The following is a 14,840-nucleotide window of genomic DNA, read 5'->3' as shown; positions in this document are numbered from 1 at the left end:
AGAAAAAGAAATATTTTTATCTCGATCATCTTCAACCGACTTTCTCCTTTACGTAGATCTATAAGAGCTAACTGAAGCCGGTCAGCACCTTTAATTGGTCTTTCTCTGGTCTGGCTGAACTCTAAAACAGGTAAAGTGGAAAAGCCAGCCCGGAAGTCCAGACTGCTGACCCCTGTAACCCTCAGAGTATGGCGCCCACTGCAGCTCACCTTCAAAAATAAAGTAGCTCGGTTACATTGGCTGTCTAAACAGGAAGAAATACATTTCTTATTCACCATTCCCAGGAGAAATTACCTTAAGTTTCCAGGATCCAGGTCTCGGAAACTTTAGGTTGACAACCCGAGCGGAGTTGGGAATATTCAGCAGTTCCTGAAGGCCCTGCTCAGCACCAATGACCCGACCTTTAAAAAAAAGTAGAATAAGAGAAGCCTTTTAGGAAAACTCCCACATTTTACCAGGTTAAAATGACCAACTTTGAAAAACTTTATAGCAATAAAAACTGATAAATAAACAAAGGTAGCAAAGAACTGAAAAACTGATAAAAGGTTTTTTTTTCTTTTATCTTACAAATAATGCTCTAATTTGTAGCTCTTAAAGATAAGGTAAATTTTAGCATTGTTTGAAGAAAGTCTTTACAAACTTCGTTCATTTGGATATTGAAATGTTTTCCTAATCTTATGTATATATGGCTCCATCGCATTTAGCGTTGATGGAGACCATCAGGAAACAGCAATTCTCAAGCTCCACAGATCTAATCATTAACTGTGACCAGCTTCCTTATCGTTATAGAGGAATAACATCTCTGCTACATGGTTCTTCCCACCAGCTTTTATCAGGTTGCTGGTGAAGATTCTCAGTCATCCGGGTCATAGTCATTCCAAAACAGTTGAAAAACAATCCCCTGGACTTCTTTTTCCAAGTTTGAAGACATTTCGCTTCCCATTCAGGAAGCTTTTTCAATAAAACAAAAAAACAAACAAAAATTTGAATTCAAAGTGGATTGTTGTTGTTTTTTTACTTTAAAACAAATCTCTTATTATATATTATTATATCTCTTATCTGTTTTTTTTTTTTTTACTTTTTTAGTTAGTTTTCTGTTATGATCAGTGTTTTAAAAGTCTAACACTCGTTTTTATATACATATAAAGGTGCTTTGTTCCCTTCATGCTTTGAAAACAGGACTTCTTTCCTACTTTTAATAACTTCATCAATGGTTTCTTCTCCCTTTTTCTTGATAAAGGCCAGTTTTGTGGAATGCAAATCTAACCATTTATTCTACAAGCCTAATTTGTGGATCCCTGCAGCTCCCTAAGGTTGATTCCAATTTTTTTTTTTTTTGGCTGGTTATGTGAATAAAAATACCCCACTTGGGACAAGTGTGTAAAGAAAATGGATGGATGGATGGATGTGAATAAAAATGTCTTTTATGGCCTTTAGGTGAAGAAGCCAAATTGTCTTGGTAGGTTTTTCCTTTTCTGGCAGATGGCTTAAGCATTGTCTGTGAGATTTCTAAGCTTGTAATGTCGTTCCCTGACCTGTCTGCTTGATGTTCGTCTACCATAATAAATCTTGTTGAAATATGTGAAAATGTTTGGTTATAAATAGAGAATATGTGAAGAAGTGGCCAAGATGGTTTATTTTATGAAAGGCTGAGTAAAGGAGGAAGGAGAAAAACTGTGTAACAACCGAAGGGGTCGCTGAGCTCGATTTGTGGCGCCGGTCCGCTGAGTGAGACGGTGACCTCCCTGAGGCTGGGGTCAAAGGGCACTTCCCACTTGTTTTCCTGGGCACTGTCGTGGTTGGAGGACAGCAGGTGGACTTTCATTGCCTGAACCGTCTCTTCTACCCACTTTAAAACCTGGCAGGAGGGGAAAAACAGCAGTAATAAACCAAAAGCAAGAGAAGAAAATGGAAAATTTAACAAGAGACACGCTAATTAGGAACCAAAGGATCTTCCGAAAACACAGCACAGAAATCAGAAGAACTTTTCCTGACATTCCTTCCCTTCCCTGCTCTTTGTCTTTTGACATTTCTTTCATCCCCTAAGTATCCCAGAGAAAGTTCTTTTACCTAAACAAAGGACGAGTGAAACGTCTCAGCTGTCAAACTGATAACATACAGTTTTCTGCGCTCTGGAGCATATATTCCCAGGAGAGTATCTCTCACACTGGAGGTTTCTCAGACAGTAGTCACTCTCCTGCAGCACAGCTTTCAGGAATCACAGCTTCCTGCTCGGATCATAAAGCATCTATAAATCTGGAGGTGGCACTTCTGGCTTTGTTTAAGAAACAAACTTACATACAGAGCTGCAGTTTTTTTTTTTTTTTTTTTTATCAACTTGACTCAGAGAAACAGACGTTGCTGGCAGTAACCTACTTTTCTATAGAAATTGGAACAGCCAGATCAGGTCAGGTGGTGACACATTGAGCCCACTTAGTCATCCTAACGCTCAAAGCAAAGTTTATCCAAAGGCTGAAATAACCATGGACAGGTTAATAATACCAAATGGTAAAAGCAGTCATAACTCAGAATATCAGGTCTCCCAGCAGCTCTCCAGAGACACATCCGACATTATAGGCGTTCAGTTTTGACAGCTGCTTTACTCTCTATGTGTCGTAATCATCATCCTATTGATTCCTGAATTGATTTCCTTTCATTTTCCCCCTGAAATGAAAACAGAGGCCGCGAAAGCCACCGACAGTTGACAGCATCTCCTTTCTTTGGCCACAGCAGACGCAAAATCTTCCATCTTCTGAAAGCTTAACAAGCAACTGATGTCTAGAATTAGTTTGAGTCTCGCAGGCGTGTTTTTTTTCTTTCTAGTCTTCGTGCAGAAACTGGGCGAACAAGGAAAACAAATTGGAACAAACATATATGATTTAGGACACTTAAAAACAGCCAAACATGGGAACAAGTTTCTGTGTCTTCATCAAATTTCCACTTTTCGAAGGGTTTCAATTGAGTGCTGACAGCAGCTGGTCTCTCTTTTAAAACTGGAAACAGCTGTAATGACTGCCACATGTGCAGTCATCACCAGCAGAGCAGGAAACTGCAAACCAAGGGTCCTGCATCTGCCTCAGGACAGCGTCCACTTCTTGTACAAGACAGGAGGAAGGAGTTGGCATTCATCTGCTCTTAGAGCTTAGATAAAAGGGACTGAAGCTCAGAGATGGGAGGACTTGCCGTCCGGGCCACAGTGGGGCTCCTCAGCCGCTCCCTGTTTCAAACACTGGGAAGAAAAAAAGATCTTAAGTTCTGCGTAATCTCATACTGCATGTCTCAGACGAACAGGCCTACAGGAAGGACTCCCCTCGGTTAGTAAAAGCAGCTCAACAGATGGATCAGGGAACGAGCGGTAGCACAAGCTGCAGGGCTGCTGGATTCTCCCTGACTTGTGCACGCATGTTACCCGAAGAGAAAAACATGCATTCAAGCTGCGGTTTGGAGAGCCTGATTCCAGACGTCCCGGTGGGCAGGGGTCAGTTTAGACTTTACCCAGGTTTAAACACCGCAACCGCAGACATTTGCTGCGAAATGTCCCGCTACAAATAGAGTGGGCCGCACCAGATGGAGCCCCTGCTCCTTCTCTGTGGGGGCCTGACACGCAGAGGCTCATGCTGTCAAAAGGGGATGTAGTAGAGGGAGGCAGCGCAGATTTAGAAGGGATGTTACCTACATTTCATTTTATGCATGAGAACCGTTGCCACCCCCTTAACTCACTACTGAATCCACATGATGAGGAAACCAGAAGCACAGAAATGTTCACATTACTCCACAGAAAAAAACCTGAAACCCCTCAAACAAACACTTTTCATTTAATCACATCAATTTTAATTCTTTGTTTCATAGTTAATTACTGTCTGGTGTAATACTGGATATTATTCTCCTGCCTTACAGGGTGTAATTGTCGTGTTTGTTTTCCTTCTCTTCCACTCAGTCCGGTCCATTAGCTGTACTATACCAAACCATCTCCTACCTTAGCTGCTAATCTCTGATCTTGAAGTGGATGCCCACATTCGGATGATGGATGAGCAGTGCTCAATTAGAAGTTCAAAGTTTTGGATGTTTTATCATCTACTCATCCATCATCCACCTTTCACTTCACATTTCTCCCTGAGCAGTCTGCTAAGTTCTTTACACACATCTGGACCCTGTTTCCTTTTGATGACGCCTGAAACTACTGGGTTTACTAGATTTAATTTAGGGCCTTTTGGGTTTTTCTTTCTTTTCTTACACTTTCTTTCTTTTCAATACAGTGTATTTATGTTAAATTCTTATAAAATATCTGGAAATGTATGTTTGTAACATGAAAACCTGTGTATGCTTTTGAATGATTAAAAAGCACCTTTAAAGCAATTCCCCTGTCTGCAAGCAGGAAAACACTTCATTTACCTTAACATTAGTAAATAATCAATAAAAAATAAACCTGAGATGCATAAAACATATTTTAGAGATTACGCACACTGTTTAAACACGGTCAGATCCATAGTGGTTAAATATAAAGATTTTATTATGTCAAGTTGAGTATGAGCTACAGTGTGAGGATCTTGACTCCGTGCCACTAGGCAGCTGTGTTGGAAGGAGGAAAACCATTACAACCATTAAATCCTGGGATTAGAGAGTAAAAAAATGCTCTGTATTAACTCCACTTCCTCCCGTACAGAGAAAAAAGACGACTCTGTACGTCATTTGTCTGCACATTATCAAACTTTTTGTATATTTTAGATAAAAAAAAGAAGCTTTGTTCTGTGTTTTTTTTTTTAAGAACTAAATGATTTGTAAGATTTTGTAATAATGTTTGTCACAAAAAGGTCACAAAAAACAAGCATCCGCAAGTCTGCACATAAACTGTACACATGAAGGTATAGTGGAGGATTTTCACAAATTTCTTTGAAAAAACATGCACATGCACAACCCTGAACGCATATTTAACACGTGCAAGAGCGTGCACAAGCCCATTTCTCCTTGTGCACGCTCTGTTTACAAGTTGCTGTTTGCATCGCTCATACAATCTTATTTCCTGATTTGCATTTTTTCCACTATGTCAGACCCACCACCGGTAAGTGAAAATTGAGATGAGCATGTAGGATGGCCTTGTTTAAACGTATCACCAGAATGATTGGAAGACCACTTATTTCGATGATCCACCCGGAAAAACAACATCCTCCATTATACCTTTAAGATCTGCTGAAATACTTACAATAGTGTGGTGTTAACTCTCTGGAGGTGGAGTGTGAGTGCAAAATCTAATTCCAGTCCCCTAATATTCCATCACAAACACCACATTCATCCCCTCTTTCAACAGCTTGCAGGATTATGATGTGGTAATGAACAGAGTTGCCCCACACACAGGCAAATGTATGCTATATACAAGCACGACCTGACAGGAAACAGACCCACACGCACAAACACTTGAGAGTTCACAGGTTCAGTGGGCCACCAGGATCTAGAACTTCTGGCTCCAGCCCAGAACTGCCCAGCCATCTCCTGTGCTGACATGCAGGACACCAGTGTCTCTTCCAGAGGAAACTCTGGCTTCTTTTACGTCTGCCTGGGAAGTGAGCCCCGCTGTCTTTGGCCCCAGAGACAGGGGCTTCAGTTACATGCTCCTTCCGATATAAAAGAATCCCTCAGCCGTATCGTATGAACAGGAAGTCCTAATATCAGTACGCGAATCGTTTGGTTTAACTCAATGAAATTATTGTTGCAGCACCAAGATAAGCTCTGTGCTTGTTCTGCTGCTGCCTTTGTCCAGACCGGGGAAGCAGATACAAGGGCACGGGAAGCTTGGATAACCCCGGTCAAATTTTATGCAGCTATGAATAGCAGCGTAACTATCAGATGGCATGAATGCATTTCAACTAAGCGGACACATTTGTTTAATACAGTTAAGACTACAGAGCCTACGTTTCAACACAGGAGAAAGAAAATGTTTTTTTTCCTCTAACAAATTGGGCTGTAGGAAATGTTCTTGATGCCTTAGAGGCATGCCTGTTAAAGACAAATGTTTTCATATTTTAGTTCCAGATAATCTAAAGATGTTCCAAGTTAAGGAACATAACCGAAACTATACAAAAAGATCGTATGCAGCCATGAAAACAGAATAGGACAACATGGAAATGCAGAGCAACACAGTGATTTGTAAATGGAAAATAGGCTGTTTCCTTCTAATGGAATTATGTTTAATAAAAGTAGTGTTCCATACGGATTACACTGGGAGAGTCACATTTCCCAAAGGTCAAAACTTTAAACTCTCAAAAAAAAGTTTGTCTTCAAAATTAGCTACAAAAATAACAGCCCATTTTTATCAGTGTTTGAGCTAATTAAACAAAGATATCTGAAGCAAGTTCCTGGAGCTGATTATTATGATACGCATGAGACAAAGCAACCCGAAAAGCCCGGGAACCTTCTATCCTTCGCTCCCTTCAGCCATGCTCTTACCTCGTTCACCTGCTGCTTGTCCAAATGAAAGATTTGTCCGGAGGAGGTGGCTGCGATCTCCTCATACGCCCTGTAACCAGGCTGGGAGCGGTCTCCGCAATCTCCAGTCAACACAAACACAACCTGTGGACAAAGGAGATGAAGAGTCAGAGTTTTCTGTGTTTCTCATAATATATTTATAGCTCTTAAGCTTTGTCAATTTGTCAAATAATAATAACTAGATTTATTTTTTATATGGATATTTTATTTTAAAATAACTAAGTAACATAACTGAGGCTGATAAAGAAGGTCTTTAGGAACAAATAGAAGCTGAAATCAGCCTGCCTAGTCAATCATCATTTGAATGTTGGGAAAAAGAAATGCTGCTAATCAACCTCAACACACAATTCCTACACTGACTCAGGTTTTCTTTCAGCAGGGACAAGGAAGCTGGTTAGAGTCATTTTGAAGGCTGTTTCAGGTAAGCTAGGCAAACACTGTGCGATATTTTTAATCTTTGCATGCAGCTACAGCTCAAACTTTACTGCAAAATCGCAGGGTTTAAAAGTTAACAGCTAACAATACATGTTCTCACACTGTTCTCACACGCCCGATGCTGTGATGCGACCTTACGAAGTCCGACTGAATATCAAACATGTTTGATTTCTCGCGACCTTACGATTCCTGATCGGTAGGTGGTCATGAGAGGCAGATCGCCCCTTGTTACCCATGTATACTACACGACGCACAATCAGGCTAAAAATCGGCCGAATCGACAAATTCTTGCATGACTGGAGAATTGGCCCGAAATGAATAAAACATTTTTTCACAGCGAATGCCCGCTTCCAGGATAGTGCTTAGCGGCTAAGCACTACCCTGGAAGAAAAACCACGAGAGCCTCAGATAACTAGAGAATAGAGCAAATGTATAGAGCAATCCTTTCTATCTCTTCTTTCTTTCATCTTTTCTCCTTTTTTTTCTTTTATTCCCCTTTCTTCTTCTGTTTTTCTGCTCTATTTACATTGCAGTGTCCATATAAACTGTAAAACTCCCTGCATAATTAATATAATAAAGCAATTTATATGCATGAAACAAGTGGAGCAATATGGCAATTGCCATACTGCTACACTTGTGAAAGTAAAATCTGTTGGGCTCTTTTTGGCATCAAGACAACTACTCTTATTGCCACATTGCCAGACAGTACACTGTAAAAAAAAAAAAAAAAGAGAATAGAGCAAATGTTTGTCTTCCAGCATATCTTGAAACATACAAGTTTTATTGTTATCTCCCTTTTATCTTCTCTTTCTTTAATCTTTTCTCCTTTTTTCAGTTTTTCCTTTCCTGTTCTACTTACGTTGCAGTGTCTATACAACCTGTAAAACTCCCTGCATGAATTACAATACTGCTATTTGTATGCATAAATCAAGCGGAACACTATGACGATAGCCGTACTGCTCCACTTGTGAAAGCAAAATCTGTTGGGCTCTTTTTGGCATCAAGACAATTATTCATATTGCAACATTGCCGGACAGGATACTGTAAAAGAAAAAAATAAAGAAAGTTTTATCTTAAGGGGGCTACACGTATACTCTCAAAACTTTTCAGATCTTCCATTTGTAAAAAAAATAACCCTGTTTATTTTTTGTATTCTGTTTTACAGGTCCGCTTTTTCCAGGGTACACGAGTCTCTTTGAGATATTTATCATAAAGTCCAGTCCTTGTCAGTACCTGTGATTGACGGAGCTGCACCAGGCGCAGAACGTCTCTTTTCAGCCGGTAGTCTTTGGCACGGGCATCAGTGAAGACGTAGATGAAGGATCCAGGCAGCGAAACCTCTAAAGCCTTCTTTATAGCTCCTATACTCATCTCAGGGCAGTCACCCCCACCCTGAAAGACAAAAACAGACCTATTTGTGCTCAATACCTAAAAAATGTTGTAAAAATTGAACATGTTAGTTCTTTTAATACATATAATTTATGAAACTTGTACCCTTATATGTACTAAAGCAACACCGTGTGTATAAAGACTGTGTCTCTTGGGTAAATAAACATAAACACTGATGAATGTGTTTCTGTGTTAATTTGTGGGTCTTAATTCCAATAGTGTTGATATTCTTTATTAGAGATTTTTCCCAAATGTTATCTGAATAAATGTGGTAGTATTCTGAGGTAAATGCTCTGTGTTTTCTTTCCCACCTGGACAAACAATTCCTGCAGATCCTGCTGGAACTTCTTGGGGTCGGTGGTGATGGAAACAGGGCCAATATCTGTGAGGAGAAAAAAACTCTGATAAAGTCATCTCAGTAGGTTTTAGTAGCAGATTATTCATCACAAGAAGAATAGATGTAGTTGTTTCCTCTCTGCAGACTCGTTTGGCTCTGTCGTATCTCCACGCTGCAGTGATAATAAAGATTAATTCGGCTTTGTTTAGCTCCGCCACTGAGAACATTTATAAAATCAAATTGCCTGATAAGTAACAGTCCAATTAATAAGGACCCAAATGATGTCCTAGAGCTTTTTATGTGACACATGGATTTAATTTGTACACTGTGCAAAGCAGGATGATTTAATATATAAACAGGATTACTACATTTATACTTTTTCTTTAATTTACAGAAATCTGACCAAAGCTAAAAGACAGAGTAATCAATTTTTTAAGGTTCTGTGAGAGTTTTCATCTGAGTAACTTCCCACGCTGGATAAACATCGAAATCTAGATAAGTAATTTTTTTCTTAAAATAAGTGCATTTGTTCTTGGATTGAGGAGGTAAAAGCAACATTTTGCCAATGAAACAAGACAATTTATATTTAAAATAAGAAAACATTGCATTGATTTATTTCAAGTGCATTTTATCTAATTATCTATTTTAAGAGTAAAAATACTCATTCTACTGGCAAACTATCTTATTTACCTATTCCAATTAAGGATAAATTCACTTAATTTAAGAAATCTTTAGTTATTTCTAGATCGTTTTTCCAGTGCAAGGTCTGGAGGAATGTCAGATTCAAGATGATGGATAGAAGCCAGTTAGATCCTGATGCTCAGGTTGACAAATCTCTGCCGTCATTCAATGAGGTATAAATACTGACAGTGACACAATTATCTGTATTGTTCTCCCTTTACTGAATACAGCTGCTGTATGTGGAGGTTCCTACAGAGAAGGGCTTCATCAGGTGGGGCGGAGCCTCATGAGTTCTGTCTGTCATTGTTATTGTAACTATCAAAGGCCACTTTGACGTACAGCGTCTTCCAGGCGTTGTCAGGATGATGATGTTTCACACTCGATCATAATCTTTTTTTATTTTCCAGTATTGCTGCCTTTGAAGTTCCCTGCCTCCTCCTCATCCACTGACAGCATCTCACGACTTTGTTTGTCAGCCGCTGCCGCTTCTTTGCAGTCTTGGAGGTTTACAAGCTCCCTGAGGGGCAGGGCACATTAAACACAGACAACATGTGTGATGTTAGCCCCCGCCACCCCACACTCTCCCCAAGGCTGGCTAAACCGGGGGGCTGTGAGGGTTTTCCGGTGGTTTCNCCCCAAGGCTGGCTAAACCGGGGGGCTGTGAGGGTTTTCCGGTGGTTTCAGGGGGGGGGGTAGCAAGTGGGTGTATGTATTTTTGTGTGCTGAGAATAGGAGGGGGGGGCGACTGGTAATTACACACAAGCAGTCGGCATATGCTTCTCATCACAGCACTCTTATTTTCATGCTGAAGGTTTTTGCAGTCGGCAGATGCTGGTCAGGGAGGAAACTTACCTGTTACTCTACAAGCTCAGACTCTCCTGCTTGAAGTCTTGCATGTTTGGGTTTAATGTTCTGCTTTATGAGAGAGGGCTTCTGAAACCTACAGGCTGCACCACAAATACTAGAGTTTCCATGTTTGAACCTCTTTTCTGTCAATAAATGTTGAATCTATTGCAGAAGTTAAATGAAATGAGAAAATGTTATGTTAAAGTGGTTGAAATAAAGGAGGATTTTGGGCAATATTGGCTATATTGTGCCCTAAAAAAACATTTCAAATATTTTTTTAACTCATAAGAGATATAAAAGGAAAACAGAAAATAAGGTAATCCGGCACAGTGGAAGAGCGATCATCAATTGTTCTCATAATCCTTTCCAAACAGAAATCTGAAAAATGTGGCGTGCGTTTAGATTGACCTTCCTCCAACTGTAATACCCCAACATAAACCAACTGGCTACAGAATGCTAAGGATCCACCTGTGATTAACGAACCAAACGACAGGTCAGGGATTGGGTTTCTCACAGAATTCTGTTTAATCCAATCCAACTGCAAATAGAAAATAAATCTAATTACACATGACTGTTCACCATAACTGACAATCTGATAATCATTTTTGGAAAACAGCCAAACAGGACTCTGGAAGAGCCGTAAAGCAATTAAGATCAGATGTTAGAATCTGTCAGTATAATAAATGCAAGACGTGCCATTACTCATCTAGCCTTTATAATTAAGTAACATTAAAAAACACATAAGACCTCTTGTTCAACAACAAACATGCAGAAGAAAGTGAAATGATGAGTTGAAAACACAGTGTGGCTAAGTGGACTTCAGGCTCATCACCCTGCCACGGTGGTGGCGGCATCATGCTATGGGGTGCTTTTTTTCAAAAGGGTCAGAATGAGAAAATCTGCTCAAGACATGAAAGGGTTCAAGAGCCAGAGCTATATAGTTACCCAGAGAAAGTCCAACCTTATTCATAATCTGGGAACTGAAAATCACTGCTTACACTTCATCCAATCCTTCTGAGCTGCAATGGAGAAGTTTCACTTTCTGGATGTGCAAAACTGGCAAAACCTAAAACATTTTTATTTACAGTAAAAGGTCAAATACTGAGAAGGGGTTTAACATAAAGATGTTAAAGGTTTTCTATGATAAGGTTAAAAAAAATAAAAATCCAACTTAGCTCTAAGGTATAAGACCAAATAAAACAATCCAAAGCTTGATATGCATTACATCTTGGAGACAGAAAGAAAAAAAACACGTGCGTTCTTTGCAGATTTCTGGAAACAGTTTGTGTTTGATTGGACCATACCTGGGTCGTGGAAGGGCACCAGGACAAAGTTTCTAATAGGTCTGGTTCTCCGGCTGAGAGTCTTCTCCAGGATCCGCGAGGCCCCCTCAATCACCTGTTTCAGATCGTCGTACATGGAGCCGGTAACATCGAACACAAAGGCCAGCGTTGAAGCGCTGCCACTGGATTCATCCACCTCCTCTAACCGGGGGTCCAACAAAGAGTCTGCCAGGAGTCTGTGCGCACTGACAAGGAGCGCCCACACTACCCACTTCATTAAGGCACCGCACATTTTCATTCCTCCACTATTTACAGCATTTGTCCACCGGATTTAAAACAATCACATAGAAAAATAAAGTAACAAAGAGAAAAATAAAAATAAATCATGCAGATGCAATTTAAACGAGTCTGAAACGGGTCTAAGTGGATAAAAAAGTTTTTTGAGACACCACGACTCGGCTGCAACACATGAAAACCGGGTTTGCACAACTTCCAGTGGAGAACATCCGTGCGTAAAGTTTGAAGGAGCGCGAGGACTGGCTGCGCGCTGGAGAGCCCCAGGAGCGCTGCTGCTGCTGTGACGCTTCAAACCGGGGGCGGGGGTGGCACTAAAAGGTTCGCAAGACCCAACCTGCTGCTTCTTTTTTTTTTTTCCTTTTGTGCGTGTGAGTGTGTGTTTGTAACATGACCCCAGTGGCTTAAACAATCCAACATTGGGCTTGATTTGCTCTGTGAACCGCGTGGGGCCCCTTGTGACATGGTTTTAAACTGATTTCCGCGCATTACAAGTGGGTCTGCAAGCCTATATGTTGGACTCCCTGACAACATTGTCTTAGTAACAGCCTCGTCTTTAAAAATAACCAGGGTTTATATTCAGCTTGACACCAGTCTAATTTTATACACAGTCCACACTGAGAAGTAGCCTCTTAGCAAGTGGAATATAAGAGTTCTCCCATCTCCATCTAGGTAGAGACTTAAGTTAAAAGAAAAACATATTGCAGCCTGTTTTTACTGGTATTTTTTACAGAAGAGGATTAGGGCCAGTGGAAAAAAAAAGTTAACTGATTTTTAAATTTTATTTCAGTTTAGTATGGGAAAAGTCAGAATTCTGACTTTTTTCTCAGAATTCTGACTGTAATCTCAGAATTCTGACTGAATTCTGACAATAAAAAAAGTCAGAATTCTGAGATTAAAGTCAGAATTCTGACTTTTTTCCCATGTTAAACTGAAATAGAATTTAAAAATCAGTTAACTTTTTTTTTTCCAGTGGCCCTAATCCTCTTCCGTACATTGTTAAAGACTATGATGGTAATATTTATTTAATAAAAATAGATAAACCATTAAAACTACCTTTTTCCCAAAAAGCATCTTTGGGATAACCCTAAATTTAGTTACAACTTAATTAACAATTGAACTAAAAACGTTGGATTTCTATATAACATTTTAAAGGTGTTTCTGTGCTCACAGTTCAGACATTTGCTTGTTGTGCTCCTGACTGAAAAAGCTGTCTGGGGACTTTAGAAAGGATTGTGTAGCAGTTTAGAGGCCTGTTAATGGGTTTAAGCATCAGCTGCATGAAAATATTGCACAAGTAGTTAACATTCAGAACTGATGTTACCACCCAGGTCTGAATATTCAAGCAAGTTCAACCCAACAATGATATTTTATGGAAATTGTTCAAAAGTACTCAGCATATAATCTTTACTTAAGACAGAGATTACATAGGTTTACATGTGAAAGGAAGGCAGCAGCGCTCTTAAGACCAGATCAAAATTTTTACTTAAGAATCTGAATTAAAACCAGACCTTATCTGTCTAAATAAAGTAGAGATTAGACTAAATAATTTGGACAACAGAATATTGGACACATTTGGCATAAACCAAATACAGCATTCCAGGAAAACAACGGCATACCAACCATGAGGCAGGGATTGTCATGGTTTGGGAATGATTTATTGCAGTAGGACCTGCTCTGCTCACTGCCATAGCATCCACCATGAATTCTGCCATGAATCAAAAATTAAGGTGGAAATTTATGTAACTATCTGTGATAAAGTTAAAGCTGAAGCAGAAATGGAAGGCTTTTTACTGACAATTCCTGTTAATGTTGACGCTCCTTTATGACAATAGTCATATTTAAAGTAGGCCTACTTTCTTTGTCAGAGATAAACACACAAATAAATAAAAACTATCAACCATCGGCATATTAACATTTGTTTTAACAAAGCTTCTGAGAAGTTTTTCACATGACTGTATAACTGAAAAGATGCATTCGATAGATTTAGCTATTGAAAATGAAATGTGATTTTTCTTTTTACTTCATAAGGAAAAAGGAGAATCATCTTTTTTTTTTTCACAGACAAAAGGTTATAGAAAGCAGAAGCTCTATCACTGTATAACTGGTTTAAATCTAATCCGTTTACAGTAGCAGCCATTCAAAATGGCCCTTCTCAGTCAAATACCAGCTGAATGGCAGCCCACTTCCCTCCAACTCCCAATGAAATCCCCTCCAACTTCCAGCCCCTGGAGTGACCTCCTGCATATTGTTTTACTCTGACTCCATCCTTTCACTGAATTACAGGGTCTGACCAGGAGATTACGCTTCTCTTTAGATCTTAACCCCTTGAAGCCTGAATTGATGTACATGTACATATAAAAATACATTTTGTGCATGTTTTTATCTTCAATGAGATGCCAAATTAAAATAGTTAATGTTACTAAATAAATAGAAATGAAGTTAAAGTAAATTTTTTGTAACAGCAGTTATAACTACATAATAACATAGACTGTGACTAGCACTGGGGTGATGCAAAAACGCTATGACAGCTGTTTGCCTACACTGCAAAAATGCTCTGAAAATGAGTAAAAATGTCTTAAATTAAGTGTATTTACCCTTAATATGAGTAGGTAAATAAGATGATCTGCCAAATTGCTCTTATTTTAAGAAAAATTGACTTACTTAATTACAATTTTTGCTGTTTAATGCAAGCGGTTTGTTGCTTATTAGCAACAACCGGCATGAAAGGGTTAATGTCCACAAATCATGACAGAATGAATATTTTAGTACAAAGATTTACGTATAAAAAGGAATTGTAGGGGACCAGCCAAGGGCCCATAAAGGAAAGTTGGGAAATTTTGATAAGCTACTACTGTAAGTATCTTAGATTTTTGAACAAGACCTGATTGAAGAGGTACAAATAGCTTTAAGCCTATAATGAAGCTATTTTCCAATCTACTATATGCCAGTGTACTGAAAACCCCTTATAAGGGTCTATAAATGAGGCAAAGGGGGTATTTTGTACCATCCAATCCTTTTATGCATATATATATATATATATATATATATATATATATATATATATATATATATATATATATATATATGTGTGT

General features: G+C 39.2%; 1 protein-coding gene across 1 annotated transcript in view; it reads right to left on the bottom strand.

Moving 5' to 3' along the window:
* hmcn2 (hemicentin 2) overlaps nt 1-11,998 on the bottom strand; it is an 80,937-nt gene extending 68,939 nt beyond the window's left edge. Inside the window, exons 1-7 of the mRNA XM_015397759.1 lie at nt 11,473-11,998; nt 8,616-8,686; nt 8,149-8,307; nt 6,442-6,564; nt 1,687-1,858; nt 295-401; nt 89-209 (exon numbers count right to left, since the gene is read on the bottom strand). Coding sequence (XP_015253245.1) covers nt 89-209; nt 295-401; nt 1,687-1,858; nt 6,442-6,564; nt 8,149-8,307; nt 8,616-8,686; nt 11,473-11,749 — 1,030 coding nt within the window. The 5' untranslated portion in view covers nt 11,750-11,998. The remainder of the gene's footprint in view (nt 1-88; nt 210-294; nt 402-1,686; nt 1,859-6,441; nt 6,565-8,148; nt 8,308-8,615; nt 8,687-11,472) is intronic.
* Nucleotides 11,999-14,840: the final 2,842 nt, after the last annotated feature.

This window comes from Cyprinodon variegatus, unplaced genomic scaffold (genome assembly GCF_000732505.1).
Source record: "Cyprinodon variegatus isolate N-32 unplaced genomic scaffold, C_variegatus-1.0 Scaffold885, whole genome shotgun sequence".
NCBI lineage: Eukaryota > Metazoa > Chordata > Actinopteri > Cyprinodontiformes > Cyprinodontidae > Cyprinodon > Cyprinodon variegatus.
This window is presented reverse-complemented; position numbering and strand designations above follow the sequence as displayed.